Source organism: Cryptomeria japonica, chromosome 1 (genome assembly GCF_030272615.1).
Source record: "Cryptomeria japonica chromosome 1, Sugi_1.0, whole genome shotgun sequence".
Lineage (NCBI taxonomy): Eukaryota > Viridiplantae > Streptophyta > Pinopsida > Cupressales > Cupressaceae > Cryptomeria > Cryptomeria japonica.
The window spans coordinates 716,731,930-716,747,210 of record NC_081405.1 but is presented as its reverse complement, the minus strand read 5'-3'; the positions used below and the strand labels follow the sequence as shown (position 1 = coordinate 716,747,210).

Sequence of the window (15,281 nt, the reverse complement as noted above, 5' to 3'; positions counted from 1 at the left end):
ATTTACAGTGGAATACAAACAAACAGGCGAACTCTAAGGTGAAGACATGAAGAGGTACTTCCCTAGTCAATCACCTCCAATAAGTCATCATCCTCCCAATCTTGATCATAGGGAGAAGGAGGTCGATCTTGCAAAGGGATAATAGCTAAGACAATGTCAAGCATGTTGCCTACAACAAGGGATAGGGATCAGGTTGACTCAACATTCTCATCCATTGGTTCATGCAAGTCAAGTATCAATGGTTCTGTGAAGAAGGTTAACAATGCCAAAATATCTTCTAGAGTGTCAAACATGCACTTCTTAAAGGAAGAGTGAGATGAAAGGTTACGAAAAAAGTGTAGGAATGCTAACCTCTAGAAGAGGGGCAGTGATGAACTCCAAACAAGTTGGAGCCTCCTCAACTACAAGAACAGAAGAAGAAAGGGGAGTTGAAAGAGCAAACTTCTTATGATAGAACTCGAGGATGAGACCTTGCTCAAACTTATGCTTAGGCGGTTCATATGAAGTCTTCACATCAATTGTGGCAAGTTGAAGAACCCCGAGGAAGCTAGGATGAAGATGTTGTTGAGAAACAGAAGGAGCAAACATATCCACACTAGACATGATGTTTGTACGAAGCATGTTTATTTGTTGTGCAAATGGAGGAAAATTGAGAAAAGAGGTGATAATAGATATCTCTAGAGAAGAAGAAATAAGCATTGCATCCTTTTGGGGTGAGGTTTATTAGCATCTCTTGAAGAATTTGGTAGAAAGATAGAAGCAAAAGTAGAGACAGTAGAAATTGGAATATAAATAGAAGAAGAAGGCTCAAAAGTTCAAGCAAAAAACTCGTCCTTAGCCTTTGATGAGGCATCGTGCACCTAAGCCATCGCCCATTGACGATGCTTATCCTCACATGTAAGATGATTTGGACATAGATGAGGACCAAGAATGGAGGCCTAAGAAGACTTTGTGGAAGCCTTCTTCATAGGTGAAACCATCTTTCCAGTCATTCCCAGTGGAAGAGGAGTTTCCATGGATGAAATAGGAGGTGCCACAGACAAAGGAACCTTAGTTGCGATGACATGCACCTTTCCTCCCTTTTCTTTAGGAGTATACAAAGGAATAAGAAGAGCCATCAAAATTTGAGTTGCAGATGTTGTACATGAAGGACCAACTGAAGACGAATGCTTACCCTTGCCTTAAAAAGTAAGGCGAGGGATGTCAAAGAGAATGGGAAGTTTGAAAACGTAGGGTTTTGACTTCAGCAGCACTAATGTATTTCCTTTATATGTTCTAGGCATAGTTGATGGAACAAGAGCACCACTAGAGGTTGTGAGGTCTTAGAAGAAAGGTGAGGTTTACTTGAGGGAGCGGACTTGTCCTTATCTCCCAACAAAGAAAGAGTAGACGACAAATCACAATGTTAAATTAAAATTGATCATATTTTGAGCCTTTAATAACCCTAGGTGCCTAATAGTGGAGAAAGTGGATTGAAAGGGAATTGGTAATTTTGAGAGTGGTGACAAGAGGAATCGTGCCTACCATATTGAAAAGGTTTTATTAGAGAATTTTTAGTGCTCATAATGAAGAGAAAAATAAAATTATACTACTAGTTTGAGAAGAGAAATGTAGCTCCCAGGTAAGGAATAGAAAAGAAGACAATAAAAAATACAAAAACAAAGAGAAGTGAATGCAAGAAAGTGTGAAGAATACCCTAACGCCCACATGGAGTGATTTCAAACGAAAGAGTGTATGTTTGCATATGTTAGAATATGATTTTATGTGCTTGGTTCAAATTTGTAGTGAATGGATTGTTGCCATTGAGCAATTACAAATTTTAAGTAGATTTGTTCTAATGTTGCATGTAGCTAGTTGTAGAATGCAGGTTTATGGGGTTCCTAAATATTTTAGTTTGAGTTTCAGGATAGTATTGTTGGTAGGAAAAAATTAAATAATGTGGGAGGTTTCATTCTACAAGATTTTAGAAGAAAAAGCTTTTATTTATTGCATCAAAATATTTTTTTAGAAGTGGCCTATAACAAGTTTTTGAGCATATTTTTAAAGTTAATTGGTATTAAATTGTTGTTTCTTTCCCTTGCTCATAAGTCTCTATTTTATTATAAATAAATTGAATGATTTATGTAGGGCCTGCAAGGATCAACACTCCTTGGAGTTCTTGGTCTTTTGATCTACATCAAATGGTATTAAAGCATGGTTGTTTGTTGGGGTTGTGTTAAGAAAAAAGAAGTGTTAAGTTTGTTAAGATGAGTTGTGTGATAGAGCATGAGAGGATGATATTATGTTGGCAATCCTCTAACAGACATTAAGTTGGGTAGATGTATAAAGTTCCTCCACTAAGAGAGAGTGCGTAGAGAAAGCTTAAGACATACATCATTGAGGTTTTTTATGGTAGAAGATAATTGTTGAGTTTGATTTTGGCTACAAGAGTAAGAGATATCCATGTAACAATAGAGGGTTAACACCCTAAAGTGAGAAAGGTTGTTTCAAAGAGGAATTGTAACTGTAGAGGAACTTTTGACTCTCTAAAGATGTCTTCGAAGACGAGGACGATATGGGTCACTGGAAGACCTATGAGTATTTTACCTTGGACAAAATGGCAAGATAAGAGGTTTACAAAATTTATTATTGAAGAATTAAAAGAATCAAGGCTAGATTGGATGTGATAGAAATGGAATCTAGAAAAGCAATTCAGGAGGCTAAAATAAAGCATGAACAAATATTATGTAAAAAGGTATGGTGGCTAATGAAAGGTGTAAAGTTGATAGGCATGATGAGAGGGTGGAATATTATCTAGAAGAGGGAGAAGAACTAGGTATCTCTCACGAATTAGAGAGATTGAGTAAGGAGGGTAATAGAAAGAAAAATGAGAAGATGCATTACTACAACCCTATGATGGGAAGGTTGTGGAAGAAAGAACATATGGGAGAATCCAAAACCATTTTAGTTGAAAGAAAGAAAGAAAAGTGTTGTATGTGTTGATTAATCATGTTGCTAGGCTTAAATTTTGGTGACTTTGTGAGCCATGTTTTTCCCCAAATCAATTCACAGGGGAATGTAGGGGGTAGTGTCGTTGAAGCAAAAATTGCCCGTTGTTTAATAAAAGAGTTTGCTATTATTTTTTGTCATATAAACCAACCTTTGTAGACCACCAAAAAGTCTTGATAAATAAGTAGTTGTATTTTCTCTTTGTTGGACGATAAAAGAAAGTGGACGGGTGTTTCTCTATTGATGTAGCCCACATTGGGTGAATAACAATCTGAACCATACCTTTTCATTAGCCACCATACCTTTTCACATAATATTTGTTCTATCTTTCTACCAAATTCTTCAAGAGATGCCACATTGGGTTAATAAACTTAATAAATTTTATTAATGTTACTATATCAAAATTGGAGACATTACAATGTAAGGAGATTGAAAAGGTTGTTGACGCAATAGATAAAAAGGATATCATGGAGGTAATTGCTAATTTTTCAAATTTAATTAATGAGTATGTTGAAGTTGATTTTTCTCTAAATGAAATGATAAAATAATGTGGAGAAGGGGTAAGGTGCAATAATAAGGGCTCGCTGACTAAAGAACAAGGTATGACTCATTTTGTTAACATACAGGAAGCAGAGAATGAAGAGGAAATAGTTGAGGAAGGTGGGCAAAGAGAATTCATTGATTTTTATGAGATGGCTAGTGTTAGAGTTGATGAAGTAGAATGTGAAGATGATCGATGGAGAATTTAAGTTGCAACAAAGTGAAATTTAAGAGAACAAGAAAGAGATAAAAGATGAAAGAAGAGACATGAAGTTTCAGAGTAGGTTAAAGTTTAGAAGAAAAGTTATGTAGACAAGGAGGAATAGTGGATGAAGAACATGCACGAGAACTTCAAATGTTTGAGTCCAACTCATGAAACATTTCTTCTTACCCTAGATGTTTGATGTAAGAGAATTCAAGTGCATGGGCAATCCTGCACAACCAAAAATAGATACTTTATTATTTTATTTTATTTTGTGTTGGTCTTATTTTTGTCTCCGTGTGCATGTTTTCTAGGCTCACTTCACACACCTCCGACTGATCAAAACGTGAATTGAAAATTTGATGAATTGAAAAGGAATAATAAGCATTGTTTGAAAGTGAAAATTTTATTATTTATTCATTCTTGTAAGAATGGAAAAAATGCAATGCCCAAACAAGAATTGGTGCATTTAATGCCTTTTGAAAACCAATTTGAATTCAAATTTTATCTTTGAGCCTTTGACAACCCTAGGCACCTAGAAGTGGATAAAGTAGATTGAGAGGGAATTGGCAATTTTGGGAATAGTGACAAGAGGAATCTTGCGCACCATATTGAAGGGGATTTACTAGGAAATTTCTAGTGCCCATAATAGAAAATAAAGAAAATGGTATTGTTGGTCTAAGAAGAGAAATGCAATGCCTAGGTGAAGGATACAAAGAAGGAAAATATGCAAAAATAGTGAGAAATAAATGCAAGAAAGTGTGAAGAATACCTTGGCACCCAAATGGAGTGAACCAAAATGAAAGAGTGTATGGTTGAAAATGTAAATAAGCCTTATTATTCTACATGTATTTGTTATGATAGGAACATATTATTGCATGAGGTGAACTAAGGCCATCAGTTGCAAGTAATGCACAATAGAGGTCAAGATCAAGTTTCTAGATGAGCAAATTATGACCAAATTTGGTATGCTTTTTGCTCTAGTATGTGATAATGGACCCTCTTTCTTTTCTACTGAGTTGTTACAATGGACTTTTGAACACAGTAATTCTATAGTTTTAATTTGTAGTATTATCCTCAAGGGAACATGGTGTAGTTGAGTATACTAACAAAAACCTAATTGATGCCATCAAGACACTATTAAAGAGCAATCCTAAGGATCGGCATTCCTAGTTGAAATTTTGTATATAGGCTGATAAAATTAGAGTTAAGAATCATTTACGGACCTCTCCTTATTAGCTTATATACAACCTAGAGTCAGTGTTCACTACGAACTCCCAGAATCCTCTATTTGCAATTTATAAAATATTACCTTGAAGCAAATGATGGGGTCTAAACCCAATTGATGAACTTGTCGAACCTTGAAGCGAAAAGAACAACCACCTTGAACATATATCAAAACATCAAGTTAAAATGAAGGGATAGTTCAAAAACAGAGTTAAAGTCAAGGTCTTTAGGTGTAATGTCCCCAATTTTAGTCTTTTGGCTAATGGGAGTAATAAGGAGAAATTAATTAAATTAATTTCTTATAAATTCGTTAAAATTAATTAATTATTAAAAATGACTTTATATTTAATTAATTTAATTAAAAGTGACTTAAGTATAAAAATTAAAAATAATTAAAAGTCACTTAAATAATATTAAATAATAAAGTGTACCTACCCTCTTCTAGAAGAAACCTCGTGAAGGATGATAAAAAAAGAATAAATAGAAGAGGATGTTAGGGGATCGAGGAGATGGGAGATTTGGATATGAAGAAATGACTAATGGGTGGCATTGGTAGAATCTCTAGGATTCAAACCTTTGACAGATTGGATTGAAGGGCTGGACTAAACCCGTAGCTTTTTCTTTTCTTGGGAGTGGAAGATATTCGGTTTTCCACGTTGTACATAACAGGTTATGGTGATTGGGAAGGACAATCAGTCCTTTCACTCGAGCTTTAGGAGAATTTATATCAGTTATAACAGTTGGTCTGAAGACAGGTTCGATTTCTACCTCCTAACCCACGATTTGGGTCATTTGGCATCAATAAGCTTTATGTCTTACATTGGAGGCCAGCAGTCATCTTGATGAGAGGAAGCAATCCTTCTAGAGGCAGTCTGAAGGAGAATCGATGGAGCAATCAGTTGCAGATCAGAATTGAGACTTTTTGTGACAGACCTACCTTGTCCTACGATTTTGATCACCTTATGTGTATCGAATCTTCTATTGGAGATCAGGGATTTGACCTAAGGAGTAAGGCGATGTTGTTAAGTGTATTAGAAGGAGCATCGAGTTGAGAGCAATTAATTATCAGATTGAAGCAGACTTTCCCTTCTCCACGATTTTGATTACTACATTTCCTTTGAGCATCGATTTCTATTTGTGAGGGTGGCAATATCATCTTGGGAGCAAGACGACTCATTTGGGACATTTTGTATGAGCTGTGATAACAAATTGAAGACATATTTCAGTGCGGATTAGCAACAGACCTGAGCATAAGAAACCCTCAACTTGGATTCTATCTTCTAAATTGGGCATGGAAACTCACATTTCAATGAAGCGCCTTCACCTCGCATAAAGGTCGAACAACTTGGAGATGGTTTGAAAGGGGTATCGGCAGTCCATTTCATTATGATCTCAGTCCGAACTTTGCAGCAGCACGGGCGCCCAACAAGGAGTCCGATTTGACATGGTTAAGGGATTAAAACAACTATTCATGAATGCTCTTTGAAGGCGCCATAAATCAGGTTCTTATCAACTTGTTATCAGTCTATGAGCTCATATATATCTGCAGTCTCCTAGGTAGTCAGAAAATAAGATTTACGACAGTCAATGAATTTGTTGATTAGCAGTCTTGTAATGTTCTCTAAACTGTCACTTGGAATGTAATTTGATTTATCATATGAATAAGAAGGATGACTTGGGTTTGCATTATATTGTATGCACATTTCTGAAGACACATACCAATTGTTTAACATAATGCAAGCTAGCTATAAAAGTTTGTTTGTGTGTCTTGTTTGGAGATAGGACACCACAATTTGTGTGCATATGCAAGTTTGGCTATCATATGCACCCAGGGAATCATTAATAATTGTTTTCTCTTGAAGATTCATGTACATTTTAACCTTTATATCATTCTGAAAAATTCCGAGACACCTACATCAGCACATCATTCAGACATTAAAACAAGGGTGCTAACAAATATCCCTTAATTTCGGTCTACAATAGGACTGGGGATATTACATTAGGATTTCTAATCTTGTAAGGCGATGTTTGATGTCTAATTACTTACACCCTATACTATGATTTGTCGCTACGATCAGGTCATCAAATTCTCGTGTTTTTTTGTCTTCTTTGTATAAGGTATGTATATGGTTGATGTCTGATCTCCAACACAAACATTGTTTGACCTAACAAAAGATCTAGGCTTCAAGGAATTTCCTACTCATTTGCTCTTTGGTAGATGTTATGGATTATTGTCATTTTTTTATGTGCAAAAAATTACATATAGGCTCTAATATAGGTATCAAACCTTGTTTCTTGATGCCTAGTACAAGACATAATTGATCTTTGAGGCTTAATAAAGAACTAATGGTCAAATTTTGGTTGTGTTGATTCTAGATGACTAATCATAATTGATCTAATGTTCCCTATTACTTGGTTTGTGTGTTTGTAGAAGTAAAGGAAGGATGAAGTATGAATTCACGAGATACAATGCTCCTTCAAAGAGGTTCTCTCCATGCAAAAAATATGTGATATAGATCTAGGTCATGTTGACAGTGTTGAATTCCTTAGAAAATCTATAGAGGGATAGAAAGTTCATGAAAGTGTTTACCAAGCTCTAGATTGGCGAAGGTAGTTGCTTTCTCAATCTCAATATAGTCTTTTGAGCATGTGCTAGCTTATGCTCAACATTATGATCAAAGGCAAAGGAAAGTATTTGAACCATCTAGTGAGACTATACTACACATCAGTCCAAAGATATAGAGTTTGTCTTCTTGTGCATGCAAAATAAGAAAGCACTTATTTGGAGAAGGCATAGATTTCTATGAGAAGTAATACAAGATGGTGATTCATTTTATTAATGACCACCTTATTGTACCAAGGAAGTATATACAAAAGATGGAAAATATGCAACACATGAATAAATTCAAAGAAGATAAAAAAGATGTCATTGCACTTCTCAACAAAGCGTATGGACACCCTCATGTTAAATAATTCCACCTCAGGATGTGTTATTTCAATTTGAACATAGTAGAAAGAACAAGATTGATTGAGGGTCTATCCTTAGTGAAGTTGTACATGACAATCTATTTAGTCACATGTTCCTCTATTAGACCACATTCCTAGGGTTAAGGAAAGTGCACTTGGTCCAATTAGGAGAAACGAAGGTGTATCATCATTACCCTTGGCTAGAACTAAAAAAGAGCCAAATAAAAAAAATGTCGTATTATTAATGGTGCCTTCATTTTTGCTATTGTAAGAGGGCTCAAAAATAACTAGAAGAATTGATATACACAACTCAAGATATTCACATACATAAGAATTGTTGGTTTATGAAAGGCATCCCAAAAGCTTCCTAGATACAGAAACAACAAATTAATTTTATTAGAGCTTTCGAGGCAAGTTGTTGAGATTCGGTTGATGGTAGCTAGCAAACCTAAGTCCATGTATGTATTCTCTATCCAAGAGGGAGTACATTCTTGTGCCAACATGCAAAATTCCAAGACTATAAAGATACATATGGCCCCATTGGCCATGGGCATTCTTCAAGCATGAAGCTATTGTCCAAATGAGGATGAATTCAAGATCAAGGATTATCACATGTTATTGTGGACATAATTTGGGATTGTGGGTTATCACAACCATCTAAGAACTTGATTTATGATGGAAAGGCCATGTATCTATCATATAATGCTAGGAAAATATTTGACCACTTGACATATGATTTAGATTGGTTAATCCTTAAGGATTCCTCAATAGATACCATACCCAATGTTAGACCCGCATCCAAAGGCCAAGAAGAAGAAAGATCAGGCTAGTGAATCATCTAGTGCGGCAACAAAAAAAAAGTGAAACAAAAAGATAAAAGAGAAACTTGAGCAGCTACTACCAAGAGCAAAGAGGAAGAATAGATAGTTGTGGTTAAGACTAGTTAGAGTGAGAAAGATGAATTCCAACTCATCAAAAGGAGGATAGTCTCTAAGTATTCTCTTGTCATCAGCCCAATTTTCAGATCAGTGTGAGCACATTTGAGAGTTGCACAAGTACAACATTAAATGCAGAGCCCTTGCACACCTTTTTTAAATAATCTACTGTAGCAGCTCTGTTAAAGCCTTAAAGGATCTTTAGTCTTTTAAAGTTGTTCTTAATTTGGCTCTCCAAATTGAATGGCTGGTTCTCATTCTTATTACACTAATACATTGTTCTGTGCTGTAGAGTTTAAGAATTGAGACTAATTTCCCTGAGTTCCAAAATAACATATTAGTGAATCATGATGTAGAAATTAAATGGCACCAAGTTGAACCCAAAACCTCGGAAATACTTAAAATATAAAAATATAATGCCCTGCAAAAACTGTGGATCTTTTTAACAAAATTTTGGTAGATGTTTTTTTCTTTGTATAGTTTCTAGTAATAAATGTAAATAATTCACTCGATCAATTCAATCTGGCTGTTGAAAAAAGTGAAAAACTAATTACACCATTTCATCGAGTTAAGAATGGAATGATATACTGCTTGTTTAAACCAAATCGATAAGCACTAAATAAACACCTAGAGGACTTTATCGGCTCTACTCCGCTCCTAACCAATAAAAATAATCGTCACATAGAAGACCTCTCGATAAGATCACATCTTACTAATAAAGAACGTTAGAATGAGTAAAACTTCATGAAATATCTGAAAATTTTGTATGAAAGATCGATAATTGCAGTATAGGAGCCCAAAATGAATTTCAGTTTTGATCGATCAAAACAGTTTAAAGGCTAGATACTTTGCTTCTGGTTGAACTGTGAAACCTTTTCATCATCTGGTTTAAAGGCTAGTTTGGAAACTCATTTACCTCATGGATTGTGGAAATCTGATAACATTAACTCCTATACCTACTACTTTCAGTTGTTACCATCTTCCATAAGGATCTAACCTGGCCAGTTATCTCTAGTATACAACCTTCCCAACCCTGTAGACATGCTGCCCTGAGGTGAATTCTGATACAAACTCAGGTGAATTGTAATAAAAAAATGCTGACCTAAAGATTGCATTGTATACACACGGGACTATCAAATTACTCAGCTTACAAACAAGCACCAATCCTAGTGCTCCCTCTCTTCAAAAATTGAGCCGGTACTAGATGCCCTCCAATACAGAGTGACATTTAAATCTGATTAATTAGTATTTACATTTTTCAAGTGCCATGGCTTCATATACACACCGCAAAGAACTCGTTTCCAGGACCACAGTAGCAATTAAAAGGTTTTGAAGGCTTCTTACAAGAAACATTCATAACATATTTGTGCTTGGTGTATTTTGATTGTAGTAGAAAACCTGCATTGGATTTTTCAATGTTCAATTGCCCCACTCTTAAGCCTTTCCATTCGAGCTTGTAAACCAGACAAAGCTTTTTCGTCCATCAGAGGAACACTCCCGGACTGAGGGAGCATTTCTTGATAATGAGATTCTGTTTGTTGAGATACAATAGCTCGAGAGTAAGGTGGCAGGGATCCATTTGAGTAAGACGTCAGTGGTACATTTTCAACATTTACACCAGCAGCAGCTGCTGCCTGTATACTTTTCATTCTCTCTCTAATAGCATCCAAAGTTCCAAGAGGTGCCATATTACCTTCAAACCACATTGCTCAAGACATCAGTTTAGCAAACACTACATGTTTGACCAAGAACAGAACATCTGCATCAAAGAAAAATTTCAAAGTAGAATACCTCCTCCTGACATGGCATTATTTTCATTTCTTTCTTCCCGGGACCGTAAATGGGGAAGCTTTTTTATATCTGACTGATCTGGAGTTCCTGATGGGGGTCCACCATTGCTGTCAACATTATCTGGAAAAGGACGCAAGTTGGAATGTGTATTCTCTAACCTGGCTAGCTGGAATTTTGGATTAAGAGGAGAGGGAGGGGGAAGCTTTGGAGAAGACAGATTAGAAGATACTGGCGGTGGTGTTGATATAGGCATACTTGAGTGTGTCCTCCCAGCTGCTGCATTTCTTTCTACCTATATAGAAGAAAAACCAAGAAGAAATAAGTTCAAAAAAACAAAAAGCATCCACAAATCAAAAGAAGTATTCCAGTGAAGTTATCAGTGTGACCATTCATACTTGTGATAGTCCATCTCTGATGTATGTTCGAAATGCTTCACTTGCATTCTGAAGCTGTGAGAAGATGTCTACCTGCAATAGCTAATGACTTGTAAGCCAAGTTATTTAGAAACAAATGTCATTATAATTGAACAATCCATTCACTAATCTTAAAGTCATTATAGAAAAGCATATTCAGGATTCAATGAACTAATGAAAACACAAACAGATGGATACCACAAAAAAATACTGACAAAGCTTACCTGTGGATAAAGCTGGGTAATGCGGTAGAGCTCATATAAGCCAATTGTACAAGTCTGCTTGTCTCCAATTTTTTTGAAAACTGCAGCTAGCTCTTGCTGTGGAATATGGGGACACATGCAATATGGAGACACCAATTAGTTTTTCAGAACTGAAGAATTTAATTGATTTAGACACAAACTATAAGAAAACAGACCAAAGCTACATTTTGCATGGATGCTTAATAAATTTCTGGGATCAATAGTGTGGGATGCACCACCTTCAACTGTGCATCTGCAGAATGTGCTGCAGGAGTCATGCTATTTGCACCAGAGTCTCCCCAGTGACTTTGACCAACTGGTCCAGAAGGAGTCAGCATCCTAGCTGCTGCCATAGTCTATACCAAACATTGCAATTTAAACAGAAATTAAGTGCAAAACAAAAATTTGAAAACTTCATTATATGCATTGTATGCTTATATCATTAATATTTTCACTCTAATTTTTTTGCAGATGTATGGTTGCTAATTCTAAGTCTCCTGCTCTTGAATTGACTAAGATTAAGATTAAGATCAATGTATGCTATGTTACCTGAAGATTAAGATAAACTACAAATCAAATGCAGCTATGTTACCTGAAGATTAAGATCAATGTAGGCTAGAATAATAGGCTGGGGTTCCAAGTCAATTGGAACCATAGAAAGATGGCCCTTGATTGCAGTTCCACGGACCTTAACTAACTCATGCAATACAGTTTTAACCATCCGCAATGGTTTATCATCTGCTCCAGCTCTGCAACATAAGTATAGCACCACAGATTTTATATGGAATGTAAGAAAAATATAATTGCTTCATGCATCGAGCTCCAACCATAGCACAAGCTTCTGCCATTACAGATCCTGAGTGAAATATCTAATAGATTAAAATAGCATCCAAACACACTAAACAAAATTACATACCTCCGCCGAATTTCTTCCATCCCAAGTTCCTGTAGATAATTGTGTATGCTCTGGAGAAGGCGGTCAAGATCAACCTCATAGATGGTGTTTTGGAGAACCTGCAGAATCAATATGAATTTCAAAGATTAAGAAGCACGTGAGATCACAGATTGCAAATTACATTTAGACTTAATTGTGCTGTACTTACTTTTGTGAGTTTGATGAGACATTTTACAACTAGGTCAGAGAATTTCTGATGTCTGAGAATTGACACTTCTTCAGATGCTGGAGAAGGCCACCTTGAAGGTTCTAAAGGCTTCAACAGATAAATTAAAACTACAAAAGCTGAAGTTCGGTCAGCATTTTCCTGCAGACAACATCAAAAGAATTAGGATGCTTTGACATGAGTATAAGGAAAGAAATAATCACTGTCTTTCAATTCACTGTTCTCACCAAAATTTTCAGCATTAAAACATTAAGTGCTTTCAGCAGCTGACTTCCATCATCCATTAACGGAACTCTTTCATCCAAAAGCCACAGGAGAAGCTCAGTAATGAGACTATTAAGAGTTCCTTCCTTTACTGCATGTGCAAGCTTCTTTATTTGGAAAGTCTGTAAAAGAAATTATAAAGTCAGCAAAAGGCATCCCCAGCCATTTCAATGAAAAAGAGATTCTTCTTAGCATATCAAAAATCATTTCTAATTGATTAGTCAAGTATGTTCAATACCTGCATGAGAGTATTCAAGACATATTTACATGATCTTGAAGATGCGCCAGAGAGACTTAAATTGAATGTCTTAGCTACCTGCAAAGCAATCACAAGAGTTACCATCAATGACTACACAGAATATCCTTAGCAAACAAGATAAAGAAAACTAAGAACTAAATGAAGTGAAGACTTTTTACCTTTGTTGTCAGACACGATACAAGTCGGTCTGAATCTCTTACAAGATCATCCATTGCAGTGCCCTCTTCATCATTGGCAGCTTGACTCAACTCATGACAGACAAGCTTCATGCCTTCAACTGCCTGCAAGGGTATATGAAATAGATTCAAAAGAAAAAGTAATACAATTTCTTCAAGACATTTGAGTCCCATTACAAATGACAAACGCTGCATCCTACCAATAGAAATATAAGATCACATACATTGCACAAGCAATCCAAGAATAACATATTTACTATGATGCTTTCTATGATGCTGTATATATGCAGAACAGTGAAACCATAAAAAAAAATTATCATGTGAATCACACCTGCTCTGGTGAACCAGAGGCAATTGTATCGAGTGCTTCATTCCAATCAGCTGGCCCCACTGCCAATGGCAATGCTTGAGAGCCTGTCAGCATGTGAGACTCCCTAGAAGACTCAAAATGGATACTATCAACCCTTACACTGTAACATGAAAAATCATAAATTCTAATTACGAAAGTTTCCAAAGATAACAAATAAAATATATGGTCAATGAGTTTCACTCGGAAAACTAGAAGTTGAATCTTGATAAGACAACATCAACAATAATATATACTTTATTCATTATCCAGATTCCAAACCATGATTACTAGTGTACCTTGGCATATGTGCATTTGAAGGCTTCAGTAGGACCTCTCCACTTTGTTCTGCAGCCTCAATTCTGCAAAACAGGTATACTATTTGAATATATGTTCCACAGCCAGAATAGTTACCACACTCAAATATAGAAGTCATTTCCTTACATACACAAAGTCTTGGTAAACAAAGAATGCATATCATATTAGGGATGGGATGAGTCTAACATAATGTAAATAAGTAATAGATAAAAACTAAGTCACAGAAATCGGCGATTTTCAACAATGAAGTTCGATTTTTTTCGAATTTCAAACTTTTTTAAAAAATACGTTCAAATTCAGCCATAAATTCGGCGGATTTTTAAGTTGCAGTGCGTGGGTCGCCGTCGCTGCAAGAAGTTGCAGTGCGTTGTCTGCTGGGTCGCTGTCGCTGGAAGAATTGCAGTGCGTTGTGGGTTCCCGTTGCTGCAAGGCTTCCCATCATTCTCAGAGCCTGTTCTGAACGCTGCTGTCACTGCCGTCGATGGCCATAGCTGCAGCCTGGGCCCTGCACTACAGTCCACGTCGCCACGACTCCACTTTACCAAGCTCCAATGACAGTGTGTTCAGGAAGGCGCCTTTTTTTGGCTGCATTCGATAGTAATAGTCCATAGATACAAGAAATATTTTATAGTTTTATAATTTTTATTTTGCCCGACTCAGCGTGATTTATTTTTATAGTTTTATAATTTATTTTTTAGTGTAATAATTATTTTTAAGAGAAAAAATAAAAAATTATAATTTAATATTTAATTACAGTGATTTTTTCATTATTATAAAAAAAAAATATATGCAAGCATTATAATAAAGCTTATAATACTTGTATATATTTTATTATGATGATTTAATGATTTTTATTATAATGTATTTTATTATATATTTTATTACATTGATTTTAGCAATGTTAAGCTATTTTGATAATTTATTAGAAGTATACATATATTTAAAAACAAAAAAAATTATATAAGGCGAATTTTATCAGAATTTTTTTTTTCAAATTTTTCCCTTGTTGAATTTCATCCGAATTTCATGGCTGTCGATTTCGAATTTGAATTTGAACCTAGTGACTTAGGATAAAAACATACATATTTGTTTATACTTCATTACTATAGCTGCTTGATATTTGAGTTAAAGATTAGATCATATTTTGTCTCTGAACCAAGCATTCAAAGCATTTCGATGTAAGATTATTAGATTAATAAAGAAAACTGGGTCATTGAGCATTCAAATTAGATATAATCTACAGTATAACTGATTTTTCAGGTGCCTTGTTCAAATATGGGATACAAGCACATTCCTCTATCATACAGCATTTAACAACAGATGAAAGTAAATATGCCCTGAAAATGTTTAGGATCATTACCCATTGTCTCTAACAGAACGTCTCATAGCTGCTCTAGCCTCACCAGGCTTTCCTTCCTTTCTCTTCTCCATTTCACGAGCCTAAAAATACAAAGCATTTTAGAGAAGAAAAATTCAAAGATTTTGAAACAAG

General features: G+C 35.5%; 1 protein-coding gene across 2 annotated transcripts in view; it reads right to left on the bottom strand.

Moving 5' to 3' along the window:
* Positions 1–9,940: 9,940 nt before the first annotated feature.
* The window catches only part of LOC131056779 (protein MOR1), a 48,369-nt gene continuing 43,028 nt past the window's right edge, over positions 9,941–15,281 (bottom strand). Inside the window, exons 41-54 of one of the 2 annotated variants that reach the window (XM_057991043.2) lie at positions 15,150–15,229; positions 13,771–13,833; positions 13,457–13,559; positions 13,108–13,230; positions 12,929–13,006; positions 12,654–12,812; positions 12,409–12,567; positions 12,222–12,319; positions 11,898–12,054; positions 11,545–11,661; positions 11,288–11,383; positions 11,046–11,117; positions 10,651–10,942; positions 9,941–10,552 (exon numbers count right to left, since the gene is read on the bottom strand). In XM_057991043.2, coding sequence (XP_057847026.2) covers positions 10,272–10,552; positions 10,651–10,942; positions 11,046–11,117; positions 11,288–11,383; positions 11,545–11,661; positions 11,898–12,054; positions 12,222–12,319; positions 12,409–12,567; positions 12,654–12,812; positions 12,929–13,006; positions 13,108–13,230; positions 13,457–13,559; positions 13,771–13,833; positions 15,150–15,229 — 1,878 coding nt within the window. In that variant the 3' untranslated portion in view covers positions 9,941–10,271. Of the gene's footprint in view, positions 10,553–10,650; positions 10,943–11,045; positions 11,118–11,287; positions 11,384–11,544; positions 11,662–11,897; positions 12,055–12,221; positions 12,320–12,408; positions 12,568–12,653; positions 12,813–12,928; positions 13,007–13,107; positions 13,231–13,456; positions 13,596–13,770; positions 13,834–15,149; positions 15,230–15,281 lie in introns of both variants that reach the window. The other variant, XM_057991042.2, reaches the window with a different exon arrangement.